Genomic DNA, 15,316 nt, shown 5'->3' on the forward strand with positions numbered 1-15,316 from the left:
TGATGGTGGTGATGATGATGGTGGTGATGGTGGTGGTGATGGTGGTGATGATGGTGGTGGTGATGGTGGTGATGATGGTGGTGGTGGTGGTGATGGTGATGATGATGGTGGTGGTGATGGTGGTGATGATGATGGTGGTGATGGTGGTGATGATGGTGGTGATGGTGGTGATAATGGTGGTGGTGGTGATGGTGGTGGTGATGGTGGTGATGATGGTGGTGGTGATGGTGGTGGTAATGATGGTGATGGTGGTGATGGTGATGGTGGTGATGGTGGTGATGGTGGTGGTGGTGGTTATGGTGGTGGTGATGGTGGTGATGGTGGTGATGGTGGTGGTGATGGTGGTGATGGTGGTGGTGATGGTGGTGATGGTGGTGGTGGTGGTGGTGGTGATGGTGGTGATGGTGGTGGTGATGGTGGTGGTGGTGGTGATAATCGTGGTGATGGTGATGACGGTGGTGATGGTTGTGATGGTGATGATATTGGTGATGGTGGTGATAATCGTGGTGATGATGACAGTGGTGATGGTGGTTATGGTGGTGGTGGTGGTGATGATGGTGATGACGGTGGTGACAGTGGTCGTGATGGTGGTGATGATAATGGTGATAATGCTGATAATGGCGATTATGATGGTGAAGATGATTAGAGTAATGACGGTGGAGATGGTTGTCATGGTGATGATATTGGTGATGGTGGTGATGATGGTGAAGGTGGTGATCGCAGTGGTGGTGATGATGATGATGATAATAATAATGATGGTGATATGGGGAGCGGTGGTGTAGCCGTTAGCATTACGCTGCGCTACGAACCCGGCGACCCGAGTTCGATTCCCGCCCACGGCCACCAACACCCAGTGATGGATTATCTTATCCGGTCTTGGGCGTCCCCTAGGTGGACTCAGCCTCAAATGAGTTAGCTGGTGTAGCGGTGGCGATGGTGGTGGTGTGTAGTAAACATCGCGACTGGGGGAGACAAAGGCGGTCGGACGTGGTGTTGGCCACCCACCCCTTCGTGTGCCGTTCCGGCCTTCATAGGCATTGCTGCTCGCTACCAACAGCACTTGCCCCAACAGTCTGTTAAAGGCTATACGGGGGATCTTTGTAGTTGATGGTGATGATTGCGGTGTGGATGCTGCTGATGGTGCTTCTAAGCTCATGCGTTCGGGTCTCGTGTTAATTAAGCGGGGATTTGTTCTGCCCTAATTCCTTAATCGCGTAAGATTGTCAAAACAAGATGCGTGAGTCTGTGTCTGTGTCAAAAACACACGGCCTCACACAGACACAGAGACACACAGACTCGCACAGAGACACGCAGACCCACGCAGAGACACACAGACTCACAGAGAGACACAAACGCACACAGACACAGAGACACACAGACTCGCACAGAGACGATCAGACTCACACAGACTCACACAGAGACCCATCGACTCACACAGACTCACACAGGGACACAGACTCACACAGCGACACAAACTCACAGAGAGATACACAGACTCACACAGAGATACACAGACTCACACAGAGACACACAGAGAGACACAGACTCACACAGAGGGACACAGACTCACACAGAGACACACAAATGATTGACGGACGTTATAATGATAAATAATTATACTGTTCATGGTTATTAAAATATAAAAAATGGCTCCCTCTCTCTCTCCCTATTTCTCCCCCCCCCTCTCTTCTACCCCCCCCCTCTCTTCTCTCCCCCCCTCTCTTCCATCTCTTCCCCCTCTCTCCCCTCCCCCCTCCCTCTCTCCCCCCCTCTCTTCCCCCCCCTCCCCCCTCTCTCCCCCCCTCTCTTCCATCTCCCCCCTCTCTTCCCCCCCCCTCTCTTCCATCTCCCCCCCTCTCTTCTACCCCCCCCCCCCCCTCTCTTCTCCCCCCCCCCCTCTCTCCCCCCTTTCTTCCCCCCTCTCCCCTCCCCCCCCCTCTCTCCCCCCCTTTCTTCCCCCCCTCTCCTCTCTCCCCCCCTCTCTTCTCCCCCCCTCCCTCCCCCCTCTCCCCTCCCCCCTCCCTCTCTCCCCCCTCTCCCCCCCCTCTCTTCTCCCCCCTCTATTCTACCCCCCCTCTCCTCTCTCCCACCCCCCTCTCTTCCATCTCCCCCCTCTCTTCTACCCCCTCCCTCTCTTCTATCTCCCCCCCCTCTCTCTTCTCCCCTCCCCCCTCTCCCCCCTCCCTCTCTTCTCCCCCCTCCCTCTCTTCTACCCCCCCCCCCACTCTTCCATCCCCCCCCCCTCTTCCATCTCCCTCCCCCCTCTCTTCTACCCCCCGTCTCTTCCATCTCCCCCCCCCTCTCTTCTCCCCCCCTCTCTTCAACCCCCCCCTAATCCTCTCCCACCCCCCTCTCTTTCATCTCCCCCCCTCTCTTCTCCTCCCTCCCTCTCTTCTATCTCCCCCCCCCCCCCTGCCTCTCTCCCATCTCTCTAAACTTGACCCCCCCTGCACGACAGCCGTGTCTCTCCAAACCTGCCTGCGCCTCCTCGGCCTCCTCCTGGCTCTGAGCTGCCTGGCGTGGGCCGTGCCCAGAGGCGTCCACTCATCATCAGCATCATCATCATCAGCGGCATCATCATCATCAGCAGGCCAGCAGCTGCTGCTCCGCGCCTTGCTGCTCGCTGAGCTGGGCCAGGCGAGGCCCAGAGTGGAATACCCCGCGCTGCAGCCAGGTCTCATCACGGGACCCCAGCACATCCAGGGTAACGTGGAGTGGGCGACGCGGAGTCGATGGTGCAGTGTTGAGTCTATGGTGCAGTGTTGAGTCTATGGTGCAGTGTTCAGTCTATGGTGTGTGTTGAGTCTATGGTGCAGTGTTGAGTCTATGGTGCAGTGTTGAGTCTATGGTGCAGTGTTGAGTCTATGGTGCAGTGTTGAGTCTATGGTGCAGTGTTCAGTCTATGGTGTGTGTTGAGTCTATGGTGCAGTGTTGAGTCTATGGTGCAGTGTTGAGTCTATGGTGCAGTGTTGAGTCGATGGTGCAATGTTGAGTCTATGGTGCAGTGTTGAGTCTATGGTGCAGTGTTGAGTCTATGGTGCAGTGTTGAGTCGATGGTGCAATGTTGAGTCTATGGTGCAGTGTAGAGTCTATGGTGCAGTGTTGAGTCTATGGTGCAGTGTTGAGTCTATGGTGCAGTGTTGAGTCGATGGTGCAATGTTGAGTCTATGGTGCAGTGTTGAGTCTATGGTGCAGTGTTGAGTCTATGGGTAGTGTTGAGTCTATGGTGCAGTGTTGAGTCTATGGTGCAGTGTTGAGTCTATGGTGCAGTGTTGAGTCTATGGTGCAGTGTTGAGTCTATGGCGCAGTGTTGAGTCTATGGTGCAGTGTTGAGTCTATGGTGCAGTGTTGAGGCTATGGTGTAATGTTGAGTCTATGGTGCAGTGTTGAGTCTATGGTGCAGTGTTGAGTCTATGGCGCAGTGTTGAGTCTATGGTGCAGTGTTGAGTCTATGGTGCAGTGTTGAGTCTATGGTGCAGTGTTGAGTCGATGGTGCAATGTTGAGTCTATGGTGCAGTGTTGAGTCTAGGGTGCAGTGTCGAGTCTATGGTGCAGTGTTGAGTCTATGGTGCAGTGTTGAGTCTATGGTGCAGTGTTGAGTCTATGGTGCAGTGTTGAGTCGATGGTGCAATGTTGAGTCTATGGTGCAGTGTTGAGTCTAGGGTGCAGTGTTGAGTCTATGGTGCAGTGTTGAGTCTATGGTGCAGTGTTGAGTCTATGGTGCAGTGTTGAGTCTATGGTGCAGTGTTGAGTCTATGGTGCAGTGTTGAGTCTATGGTGCAGTGTTGAGTCTATGGTGCAGTGTTGAGTCTATGGTGTAGTGTTGAGTCTATGGGCAGTGTTGAGTCTATGGTGCAGTGTTGAGTCTATGGTGCAGTGTTGAGTCTATGGTGCAGTGTTGAGTCTATGGTGCAGTGTTGAGTCTATGGTGCAGTGTTGAGTCTATGGGCAGTGTTGAGTCTCTGGGTAATGTTGAGTCTATGGTGCAGTGTTGAGTCTATGGGTAGTGTTGAGTCTATGGTGCAGTGTTGAGTCTATGGTGCAGTGTTGAGTCTATGGTGCAGTGTTGAGTCAATGGGTAATGCTGAGCATATGGGTAATGTTGAGTCTATGGTGTAATGTTGAGTCTATGGTGCAGTGTTGAGTCTATGGTGTAATGTTGAGCCTATGGGTAATGTTGAGTCTATGGTGTAATGTTGAGTCTATGGTGTAATGTGTGAGTCTATGGGTAATGCTGAGTCTATGGTGTAATGTTGAGCCTATGGGTAATGTTGAGTCTATGGTGCAGTGTTGAGTCTATGGTGTAATGTTGAGTCTATGGTGCAGTGTTGAGTCTATGGTGCAGTGTTGAGTCTATGGTTCAGTGTTGAGTCTAGGGTGCAGTGTTGAGTCTATGGTGCAGTGTTGAGTCTATGGTGCAGTGTTGAGTCTATGGTGCAGTGTTGAGTCTATGGTGTAGTGTTGAGTCTATGGGCAGTGTTGAGTCTATGGTGCAGTGTTGAGTCTAAGTGTTGAGTCTATGGTGCAGTGTTGAGTCTAAGTGTTGAGTCTATGGGCAGTGTTGAGTCTAAGTGTTGAGTCTATGGTGCAGTGTTGAGTCTATGGTGCAGTGTTGAGTCTATGGTGCAGTGTTGAGTCTATGGTGCAGTGTTGAGTCTATGGTGCAGTGTTGAGTCTATGGTGCAGTGTTGAGTCTATGGGCAGTGTTGAGTCTCTGGGTAATGTTGAGTCTATGGTGCAGTGTTGAGTCTATGGGTAGTGTTGAGTCTATGGTGCAGTGTTGAGTCTATGGTGCAGTGTTGAGTCTATGGTACAGTGTTGAGTCAATGGGTAATGCTGAGCATATGGGTAATGTTGAGTCTATGGTGTAATGTTGAGTCTATGGTGCAGTGTTGAGTCTGTGGTGTAATGTTGAGCCTATGGGTAATGTTGAGTCTATGGTGTAATGTTGAGTCTATGGTGTAATGTGTGAGTCTATGGGTAATGCTGAGTCTATGGTGCAGTGCTGAGGAGTCTTTGGGCATTGTTGAGTCTATGGTGCACTGTTGAGTCTATGGTGCAGTGTTGAGTCTATGGTGCAGTGTTGAGTCTATGGTGCAGTGCTGAGTCTATGGTGCAGTGTTGAGTCTATGTGCAGTGTTGAGTCTATGGTGCAGTGTTGAGTCTATGGTTCAGTGTTGAGTCTATAGGCAGTGTTGAGTCTATGGTGCAGTGTTGAGTCTATGGTGCAGTATTGAGTCTATGGTGCAGTGTTGAGTCTATGGTGTAATGTTGAGTCTATGGTGCAGTGTTGAGTCTATGGTGCAGTGTTGAGTCTATGGTTCAGTGTTGAGTCTATGGGGCAGTGTTGAGTCTATGGTGCAGTGTTGAGTCTATGGTTCAGTGTTGAGTCTATGGTGCAGTGTTGAGTCTATGGTTCAGTGCTGAGTCTATGGGGCAGTGTTGAGTCTATGGTGCAGTGTTGAGGAGTCTCTGGGCTGTGTGCCGTGGTCCAGGTGGCGCCTACGAGGGGCTCCAGCATCTGGGTCCCCTGGGCGACATCAGCAACGTGGTGACGGCTCTGGGCGGAGACGCGGGGGGAGGCAGAGAGAGCCACGGAGCCCAGCGATACCCGGAGCCACCCAACCCGTGCTCTCGCGGCCTCTCCGGTAACCTCCACGTTACCATGGCCGGGATCAGCATCGATACGGGACCTTTTTTATTGTTGCCAGTGTAATATGAGGATATATCCGGCTCACTGAGGTATCACACCTCGTCATGGTGATTGGCTCTGCCGGTCCAGATTTACAGCCAATGGGGGGAAGCCTGGGGGCATGGCCCTGACGTGATGGAGAGGTGACAGCTGTAAGGATTGGTTCTGCTGGCTTTGGCCTCAGCCAATGGGGAGATGAGTCAGGGGCGTGGTCCCGGGAGCTGACGAGGGAGCCTGGAAGATTCGATGCAGGCTAACGAGGATTGGCTGAAGCATACCACGTGACCCGGGTATTAAATAGGGTGGAAATGAACGACACGTGGTCAGAACGGGAACGAACAGAGGAAGGGGGCCACGCGGTACACCAGCCTCAAAGTGTAGTGAGTCCAACCGAGTCGCAGACATTATTCTTCAGAGGCAACACATTTATTCGCAACACGTTTATACAAAGGGGTAACTGCCCCTTTACCAGATACAGCCTCGGGTGTTGACCACCCAGCTAACTACACCATAAGGAGAAGTTACAGCTACGAAGGGTCGGACCCTCACTCGGGTGTCCGGCCACGTGTTGTTAGCCTCTTCAGACGTAGAGCTTCCAGCTTGTAGACGTGGAGCTTCCAGCTTGTAGACGTGGAGCTTCCAGCTTGTAGATGTGGAGCTTTCAGCTTGTAGACGTGGAGCTTCCAGCTTGTAGATGTTGAGCTTCCAGCTTGTAGACATGGAGCTTCCAGCTTGTAGATGTTGAGCTTCCAGCTCGTAGACGTGGAGCTTCCAGCTTGTAGACGTGGAGCTTCCAGCTTGTAGACGTGGAGCTTCCAGCTTGTAGACGTGGAGCTTCCAGCTTGTAGACGTGGAGCTTCCAGCTTGTAGACGTGGAGCTTCCAGCTTGTAGACGTGGAGCTTCCAGCTTGTAGACGTGGAGCTTCCGGCTTGTAGACGTGGAGCTTCCAGCTTGTAGACGTGGAGCTTCCAGCTTGTAGATGTTGAGCTTCCAGCTTGTAGATGTTGAGCTTCCAGCTTGTAGACGTGGAGCTTCCAGCTCGTAGACGTGGAGCTTCCGGCTTGTAGACGTGGAGCTTCCGGCTTGTAGACGTGGAGCTTCCAGCTTGTAGACGTGGAGCTTCCAGCTTGTAGACGTGGAGCTTCCAGCTTGTAGACGTGGAGCTTCCAGCTTGTAGACGTGGAGCTTCCAGCTTGTAGACATGGAGCTTCCAGCTTGTAGACGTGGAGCTTCCAGCTTGCAGACGTGGAGCTTCCAGCTTGTAGACGTGGAGCTTCCAGCTTGCAGACGTGGAGCTTCCAGCTTGTAGACGTGGAGCTTCCAGCTTGTAGATGTTGAGCTTCCAGCTTGCAGACGTGGAGCTTCCAGCTTGTAGACGTGGAGCTTCCAGCTTGCAGACGTGGAGCTTCCAGCTTGTAGACGTGGAGCTTCCAGCTTGTAGATGTTGAGCTTCCAGCTTGTAGACGTGGAGCTTCCAGCTTGTAGACGTGGAGCTTCCAGCTTGTAGACGTGGAGCTTCCAGCTTGTAGACGTGGAGCTTCCAGCTGGTAGACGTGGAGCTTCCAGCTTGTAGACGCGGAGCTTCCAGCTTGTAGACGTGGAGCTTCCAGCTTGTAGACGTGGAGCTTCCAGCTTGTAGACGCGGAGCTTCCAGCTTGTAGACGTGGAGCTTCCAGCTTGTAGATGTGGAGCTTCCAGCTTGTAGACGTGGAGCTTCCAGCTTGTAGACGCGGAGCTTCCAGCTTGTAGACGTGGAGCTTCCAGCTTGTAGACGTGGAGCATCCAGCTTGTAGACGTGGAGCTTCCAGCTTGTAGACGTGGAGCTTCCAGCTTGTAGAACGTGGAGCTTCCAGCTTGTAGACGTGGAGCTTCCAGCTTGTAGACGTGGAGCTTCCAGCTTGTAGAACGTGGAGCTTCCAGCTTGTAGACGTGGAGCTTCCAGCTTGTAGAACGTGGAGCTTCCAGCTTGTAGAACGTGGAGCTTCCAGCTTGTAGAACGTGGAGCTTCCAGCTTGTAGAACGTGGAGCTTCCAGCTTGTAGACGTGGAGCTTCCAGCTTGTAGAACGTGGAGCTTCCAGCTTGTAGACGTGGAGCTTCCAGCTTGTAGAACGTGGAGCTTCCAGCTTGTAGAACGTGGAGCTTCCAGCTTGTAGAACGTGGAGCTTCCAGCTTGTAGACGTGGAGCTTCCAGCTTGTAGACGTGGAGCTTCCAGCTTGTAGAACGTGGAGCTTCCAGCTTGTAGACGTGGAGCTTCCAGCTTGTAGACGTGGAGCTTCCAGCTTGTAGACGTTGAGCTTCCAGCTTGTAGACGTGGAGCTTCCAGCTTGTAGGTGTTGAGCTTCCAGCTTGTAGAACGTGGAGCTTCCAGCTTGTAGACGTGGAGCTTCCAGCTTGTAGACGTGGAGCTTCCAGCTTGTAGACGTTGAGCTTCCAGCTTGTAGACGTGGAGCTTCCAGCTTATAGACGTTGAGCTTCCAGCTTGTAGAACGTGGAGCTTCCAGCTTGTAGACGTGGAGCTTCCAGCTTGTAGACGTTGAGCTTCCAGCTTGTAGACATGGAGCTTCCAGCTTGTAGACGTGGAGCTTCCAGCTTGTAGACGTGGAGCTTCCAGCTTGTAGACGTGGAGCTTCCAGCTTGTAGGTGTTGAGCTTCCAGCTTGTAGACGTGGAGCTTCCAGCTTGTAGGTGTTGAGCTTCCAGCTCGTAGACGTGGAGCTTCCAGCTTGTAGACGTGGAGCTTCCAGCTTGTAGGTGTTGAGCTTCCAGCTTGTAGGTGTTGAGCTTCCAGCTCGTAGACGTGGAGCTTCCAGCTTGTAGACGTGGAGCTTCCAGCTTGTAGACGTGGAGCTTCCAGCTTGTAGACGTAGAGCTTCCAGCTTGTAGACGTGGAGCTTCCAGCTTGTAGGTGTTGAGCTTCCAGCTTGTAGACGTGGAGCTTCCAGCTTGTAGACGTGGAGCTTCCAGCTTGTAGACGTGGAGCTTCCAGCTTGTAGATGTTGAGCTTCCAGCTTGTAGACGTGGAGCTTCCAGCTTGTAGACGTGGAGCTTCCAGCTTGCAGACGTGGAGCTTCCAGCTTGTAGACGTGGAGCTTCCAGCTTGTAGACGTAGAGCTTCCAGCTTGTAGACGTGAAGCTTTCAGCTTGCAGACGTGGAGCTTCCAGCTTGTAGACGTGGAGCTTCTAGCTTGTAGATGTTGAGCTTCCAGCTTGTAGACGTGGAGCTTCCAGCTTGTAGACGTGGAGCTTCCAGCTTGTAGATGTTGAGCTTCCAGCTTGTAGACGTAGAGCTTCCAGCTTGTAGAACGTGGAGCTTCCAGCTTGTAGATGTTGAGCTTCCAGCTTGTAGACGTGGAGCTTCCAGCTTGTAGATGTTGAGCTTCCAGCTTGTAGAACGTGGAGCTTCCAGCTTGTAGACGTGGAGCTTCCAGCTCGTAGACGTGGAGCTTCCAGTTTGTAGATGTGGAGCTTCCAGCTTGTAGATGTTGAGCTTCCAGCTTGTAGACGTGGAGCTTCCAGCTTGCAGACGTGGAGCTTCCAGCTTGTAGACGTGGAGCTTCCAGCTCGTAGACGTGGAGCTTCCAGCTTGTAGATGTTGAGCTTCCAGCTTGCAGACGTGGAGCTTCCAGCTTGTAGACGTGGAGCTTCCAGCTTCTAGACGTGGAGCTTCCAGCTTGCAGACGTGGAGCTTCCAGCTTCTAGACGTGGAGCTTCCAGCCTGTAAATGTGGAGCTTCCAGCTTGCAGACGTGGAGCTTCCAGCTTCTAGACGTGGAGCTTCCAGCCTGTTAATGTGGAGCTTCCAGCTTGTAGACGTGGAGCTTCCAGCTTGTAGACGTGGAGCTTCCAGCTTGTAGATGTTGAGCTTCCAGCTTGTAGATGTTGAGCTTCCGGCTTGTAGACGTGGAGCTTCCAGCTTGTAGACGTGGAGCTTCCAGCTCGTAGACGTGGAGCTTCCAGCTTGTAGACGTGGAGCTTCCAGCTTGTAGATGTTGAGCTTCCAGCTTGTAGATGTTGAGCTTCCGGCTTGTAGACGTGGAGCTTCCAGCTTGTAGACGTGGAGCTTCCAGCTTGTAGACGTGGATCTTCCAGCTTGTAGACGTGGAGCTTCCAGCTTGTAGACGTGGAGCTTCCAGCTTGTAGGTGTTGAGCTTCCAGCTTGTAGACGTGGAGCTTCCAGCTTGTAGACGTGGAGCTTCCAGCTTGTAGACGTGGATCTTCCAGCTTGTAGGTGTTGAGCTTCCAGCTTGTAGACGTCGAGCTTCCAGCTTGTAGACGTGGAGCTTCCAGCTCGTAGACGTGGAGCTTCCAGCTTGTAGACGTGGAGCTTCCAGCTTGTAGACGTGGAGCTTCCAGCTTGTAGACGTGGATCTTCCAGCTTGTAGGTGTTGAGCTTCCAGCTTGTAGACGTCGAGCTTCCAGCTTGTAGACGTGGAGCTTCCAGCTCGTAGACGTGGAGCTTCCAGCTTGTAGACGTGGAGCTTCCAGCTTGTAGACGTGGAGCTTCCAGCTTGTAGACGTGGAGCTTCCAGCTTGTAGGTGTTGAGCTTCCAGCTTGTAGACGTGGAGCTTCCAGCTTGTAGACGTGGAGCTTCCAGCTCGTAGACGTGGAGCTTCCAGCTTGTAGACGTGGAGCTTCCAGCTTGTAGACGTGGAGCTTCCAGCTTGTAGACGTGGAGCTTCCAGCTTGTAGACGTGGAGCTTCCAGCTTGTAGACGTGGAGCTTCCAGCTTGTAGACGTGGAGCTTCCAGCTTGTAGACGTGGAGCTTCCAGCTTGTAGACGTGGAGCTTCCGGCTTGTAGACGTGAAGCTTCCAGCTTGTAGACGTGGAGCTTCCAGCTTGTAGACGTGGAGCTTCCAGCTTGTAGACGTGGAGCTTCCAGCTTGTAGATGTGGAGCTTCCAGCTTGTAGACGTGGAGCTTCCAGCTTGTAGACGTGGAGCTTCCGGCTTGTAGATGTTGAGCTTCCAGCTTGTAGACGTGGAGCTTCCAGCTTGTAGACGTGGAGCTTCCGGCTTGTAGACGTGGAGCTTCCAGCTTGTAGACGTGGAGCTTCCAGCTTGTAGACGTGGAGCTTCCAGCTTGTAGACGTGGCGCTTCCAGCTTGTAGACGTGGAGCTTCCAGCTTGTAGACGTGGAGCTTCCAGCTTGTAGACGTGGAGCTTCCAGCTTGTAGACGTGGAGCTTCCAGCTTGTAGACGTGGAGCTTCCAGCTTGTAGATGTTGAGCTTCCAGCTTGTAGACGTTGAGCTTCCAGCTTTGTAGACGTGGAGCTTCCGGCTTGTAGACGTGGAGCTTCCGGCTTGTAGACGTGGAGCTTCCGGCTTGTAGACGTGGAGCTTCCAGCTTGTAGACGTGGAGCTTCCGGCTTGTAGACGTGGAGCTTCCGGCTTGTAGACGTGGAGCTTCCAGCTTGTAGACGTGGAGCTTCCAGCTTGTAGACGTGGAGCTTCCAGCTTGTAGACGTGGAGCTTCCAGCTTGTAGACGTGGAGCTTCCAGCTGGGTTCTTTCGGTCAAGTTATTTTCTTTCTTCGTGACTTTACCGAAAGGACCAGAGGGTAACAATGTAACTGTCGTGTTATGTGGCATTGTTTTTGAAAGTGATTGTTCTATACTTTTTTTTATTTAAAGCTTTCGTGACTGCATGGACTCATATTCTTGGTTCTTTCGGTAAAGTCACGTAGAAGGGAAATAAGAAAATTATAAAAATAAAACATAATAAGATAAAATTCTCACGACGTTTTGGCCACAACGCAAGCAGCCGTCCTCAGGTGAAGAAACAGGGCTGTCGGAAAGACCAGCGTCGTAATGAACACTGCCAAGCTTGGCAGTGTATTTTTAAGCTGGGTGGGAGGAGCAGAGAGCCTTGACAAAGGAGTTTACATATCAACAGAGGAATTTAGCATATTGATGACAAATGCAGATATGTGATTGGTCTATACCAGAGACGAAAGTCATCTTTGGAGCCGAGTCTCAATGCCCGTGTCAGACCAGAGAATGCCAAAAGGCGAAACAGCACAAGGACAAGGCCACACGTATCAGAGCATTCATATCTCGGGCTGAGCAGCTACAAAATGGGACCTTAATGCCAGTATCAAAGTCTGAAAATATAGGAATGTTTTGCCCTTCCTGGCAATAAAGCAGGAGGTTGTGTTAACATGTTCAAACACCAAACAGAAACCCTTTGACAAGGAATAAAGTTGCCGCTTTAATCACACGCGATAGTCGTCGTGAACATGCAAACACAAAACGCTCCGATAATATTGTAACGCATTGTCCTTTGAATCTAATTGGCCTGCACCAGAGACGGCAGCTTTCTTTATGGCCCAGTCTCACCACCAGTGTCAGACCGGAGAACAGCGCCAAAAGGCGAACAGCACAGGGACGATGCCACACGTATCGGAGCATTTCAAAGCTCAGGTTGAGCGGCTACATCAAGCGGCCTTTCTTGCCACAATCAAAATATCAGAATAAGTTTGACCCTTTCTGGCGATAGAACAGTTTGTGTCAACTTCTTGGTTCTTTCGGTAAAGTCACGTAGAATGGAAATGTTTTTTTTCCCATTCTACGTGACTTTACCGAAAGAACCAAGAAGATGAATCCCTGCAGTCACGACAGCTTTAAATCGAAGTTTGTGTCAAGTTGCTTAAACACCAAACGGAAACCTTTTTTGCGAGGAATCAATTCACTGCATTAACCACGCACGGCACTTGTTGTGGTGAACATGCAAACAAAAACTCTTGCTCTGGTAGTAATATTGTAACGCATTGCCTTTGAAAACTGATTGGCCTACAACAGAGACGGCAGTTTTATTCATGGCCCAGTCTCACCACCATTGTCAGACCAGAGAACAGCACCAAGAGGCAGACAGCACAAAGACAATGCCACTAAACTCTTTGGTTCTTTCGGTAAAGTTACGTAGGTAGCAAAATAAAATTAAAAATAATATTTATACAATGTCACACGTATCAGAGCATTTATAGCTCGGGTGAGCAGCAACATCATATGACCTTTTTGCCAGCATCAAAGTGTAATGTTGCTGATGATGCTGCTACTGATGATGATGCTGATGCTGCTGCTGCTGCTGATGATGCTGTGTGATGCTGCTGATGATGCTGATGATGCTTTTGCTGATTATACTGTTAATGATGCTGTTGCTGATGATGCTGCTGCTGATTGATGATGATGATGCTGCTGCTGTTGATGCTCCTGCTGTTGATGATGCTGCTGCTGATGATGCTGTTGCTAATGATGCTGATGCTGATTATACTGTTGCTGATGATGCTGTTGCTGATTGATGATGTTGCTGCTGATGCTGCTGTGTGTAGCCTCTGACGGGTGTATCGAGCGGATGCCGGACACAGCTGCCTTTAGCCGCGACTATCAGAACAGAGCGGCCATCGTGAACTCTCACTCACAGGTGAGTTTCTGTGTGTCTCTGTGTCTCTGTGTGAGTCTCTGTGTGAGTCTCTGTGTGAGTCTCTGTGTGAGTCTGTGTGTCTCTGTGTGAGAGTCTGTGTCTGTGTGTGTCTCTGTGTGTGTCTCTGTGTGAGTCTCTGTGTGAGTCTCTGTGTGAGTCTGTGTGTCTCTGTGTGAGAGTCTGTGTCTGTGTGTGTCTGTGTGTGTCTCTCTGTGTGAGTCTCTGTGTGAGTCTGTGTGAGTCTCTGTGTGAGTCTGTGTGAGTCTCTGTGTGAGTCTGTGTGTCTCTGTGTGAGAGTCTGTGTCTGTGTGTGTCTGTGTGTGTCTCTCTGTGTGAGTCTCTGTGTGAGTCTGTGTGAGTCTCTGTGTGAGTCTGTGTGAGTCTCTGTGTGAGTCTTTGTGTGTCTGTGTGTGAGTCTATGTGTCTCTGTGTGAGTCTTTGTGTGTCTCTGTGTGAGTCTATATGTCTGTGGGAGTCTGTGTGTCTCTGTGTGAGTCTGTGTGTCTCTGTGTGTCTCTGTGTGAGTCTGTGTGTCTCTGTGTGAGTCTGTATATCTCTGTGTAAGTATGTGTGTCTCTGTGTGAGTCTGTGTGTCTCTGTGTGAGTCTGTGTGTCAGTCTGTGTGAGTCTGTATGTGTGTCAGTATGTGTGTCTGTGTGACTCTGTGTGTCTGTGTGTCTCTTTGTGAGTCTGTGTGAGTCTGGGTGTCTAAGTGTGAGTCTGTACGTCTCTGTGTGAGTCTGTATGTCTCTGTGTGAGTCTGTGTGTCTCTGTGTGTCTCTGTGTGAGTCTGTATGTCAGTCTGTGTGTCAGTCTGTGTGTCAGTATGTGTGTCAGTATGTGCGTCGGTGTGACTCTGTGGGTCTGTGTTGAGTTTTTGTGGCACCATCATTGTGATCCCTCTGATTTTCCCCTTTTAGGTTCTGAAGAGGAATGACCCTTCCTCTGAGCTATTCCTGGAAGAGAGGGTAAGACACTAACACTACCCCTCACATTAACACTACCATTAACACTACCCCTAACATTGACTCTAGCCCTAAAACTGACCCTACCCCTAAAGCTGCCCTAGACATAGTACACTCACTCAATCTCTTAATCACTCACTCACCCACTCACTCACCGACTCACACACTCACTCACCCATTCACCCACTCACTCATTCACTCTCTTCCTCACACACTCACCCATTTACCCACTCACTCACCCACTCACACACTCACTCAACCATTCACTCTCTTACTCACATACTCACCCATTTACCCACTCACTCACCCATTCACACACTCACTCACCCACTCACACACTCACTCAACCATTCACTCTCTTACTCACACACTCACCCATTTACCCACTCACTCACCCATTTGCCCACTCACTCACACACTCACTCACCCACTCACTCACCCACTCACTCATAGACTCACTCATCCACTTTATCACCCACTCACTCTTACTCACACACCCACCCATTCACCCCCTCACTCATACTCACACACTCACTCATCTCACGCTCTTACTCACTCACCCACTCACAAACTCACCCACCCATTCACCCACTCACTCACCCACTCACTCTTTTACTCACTCTTTTACTCACTCACCCACTCACTCACCCACTCACTCACCCACTCACTCACCCACTAACTCACCCACTCACTCACTCACCCACTCACTCACCCACTCACTCACTCAGCTACTCACTCAGCCACTCAACCTCACCCTGTGTCTCATTCTCACCCGGTCTCTCTCTGTGGCAGATGCTTCTCAACCCCTATCTGTCCGGGCAGAAGCTGGACAATGTGGTGGCCAAGAAGTCAGTGCCAGATTTCGCCGATGATTTGGATGAGTTTGATGTTGGTGGTGATGATGGTGGTGATGATGGTGGTGATGACGATGGTGGAGATGGTGGTGGTGGTGGTGATGATCGTGGTGATGGTGATGATCGTGGTGATGGTGATGATGATGGTGATGATGCTGATAATGCTGGTGGTGATGATGGTGGTAATGCTGGTGGTGATGATGGTGGTGATGATGATGATGACGATGGTGGTGATGACGGTGGTAATGAGATGTGATTTGGATGGAGACAGTGGAGATGGTGGTGGGAATGAGAGTGGAGGTGGTGATGGTGTTGATGGTATTTTGGTTGTTGTGTATTTACGCGTACAAACAAACACACAGACACACACACAGGGACCCATACA

The 15,316-nt window shown here is 51.2% G+C and overlaps 1 protein-coding gene across 1 annotated transcript in view; it reads left to right on the forward strand.

The window, feature by feature from the left end:
* SCG5 (secretogranin V) overlaps nt 1-15,316 on the forward strand; it is a 17,491-nt gene extending 2,175 nt beyond the window's left edge. Inside the window, exons 2-6 of the mRNA XM_078876757.1 lie at nt 2,459-2,704; nt 5,496-5,648; nt 13,021-13,112; nt 14,033-14,080; nt 14,870-15,316. Of these exons, the coding sequence (XP_078732883.1) occupies nt 2,459-2,704; nt 5,496-5,648; nt 13,021-13,112; nt 14,033-14,080; nt 14,870-15,187 (857 nt within the window). The 3' untranslated portion in view covers nt 15,188-15,316. The remainder of the gene's footprint in view (nt 1-2,458; nt 2,705-5,495; nt 5,649-13,020; nt 13,113-14,032; nt 14,081-14,869) is intronic.

The sequence above is a fragment of the Lampetra fluviatilis genome, chromosome 45, assembly GCF_964198595.1.
Source record: "Lampetra fluviatilis chromosome 45, kcLamFluv1.1, whole genome shotgun sequence".
NCBI classification, from domain to species: Eukaryota; Metazoa; Chordata; class Hyperoartia; order Petromyzontiformes; family Petromyzontidae; genus Lampetra; species Lampetra fluviatilis.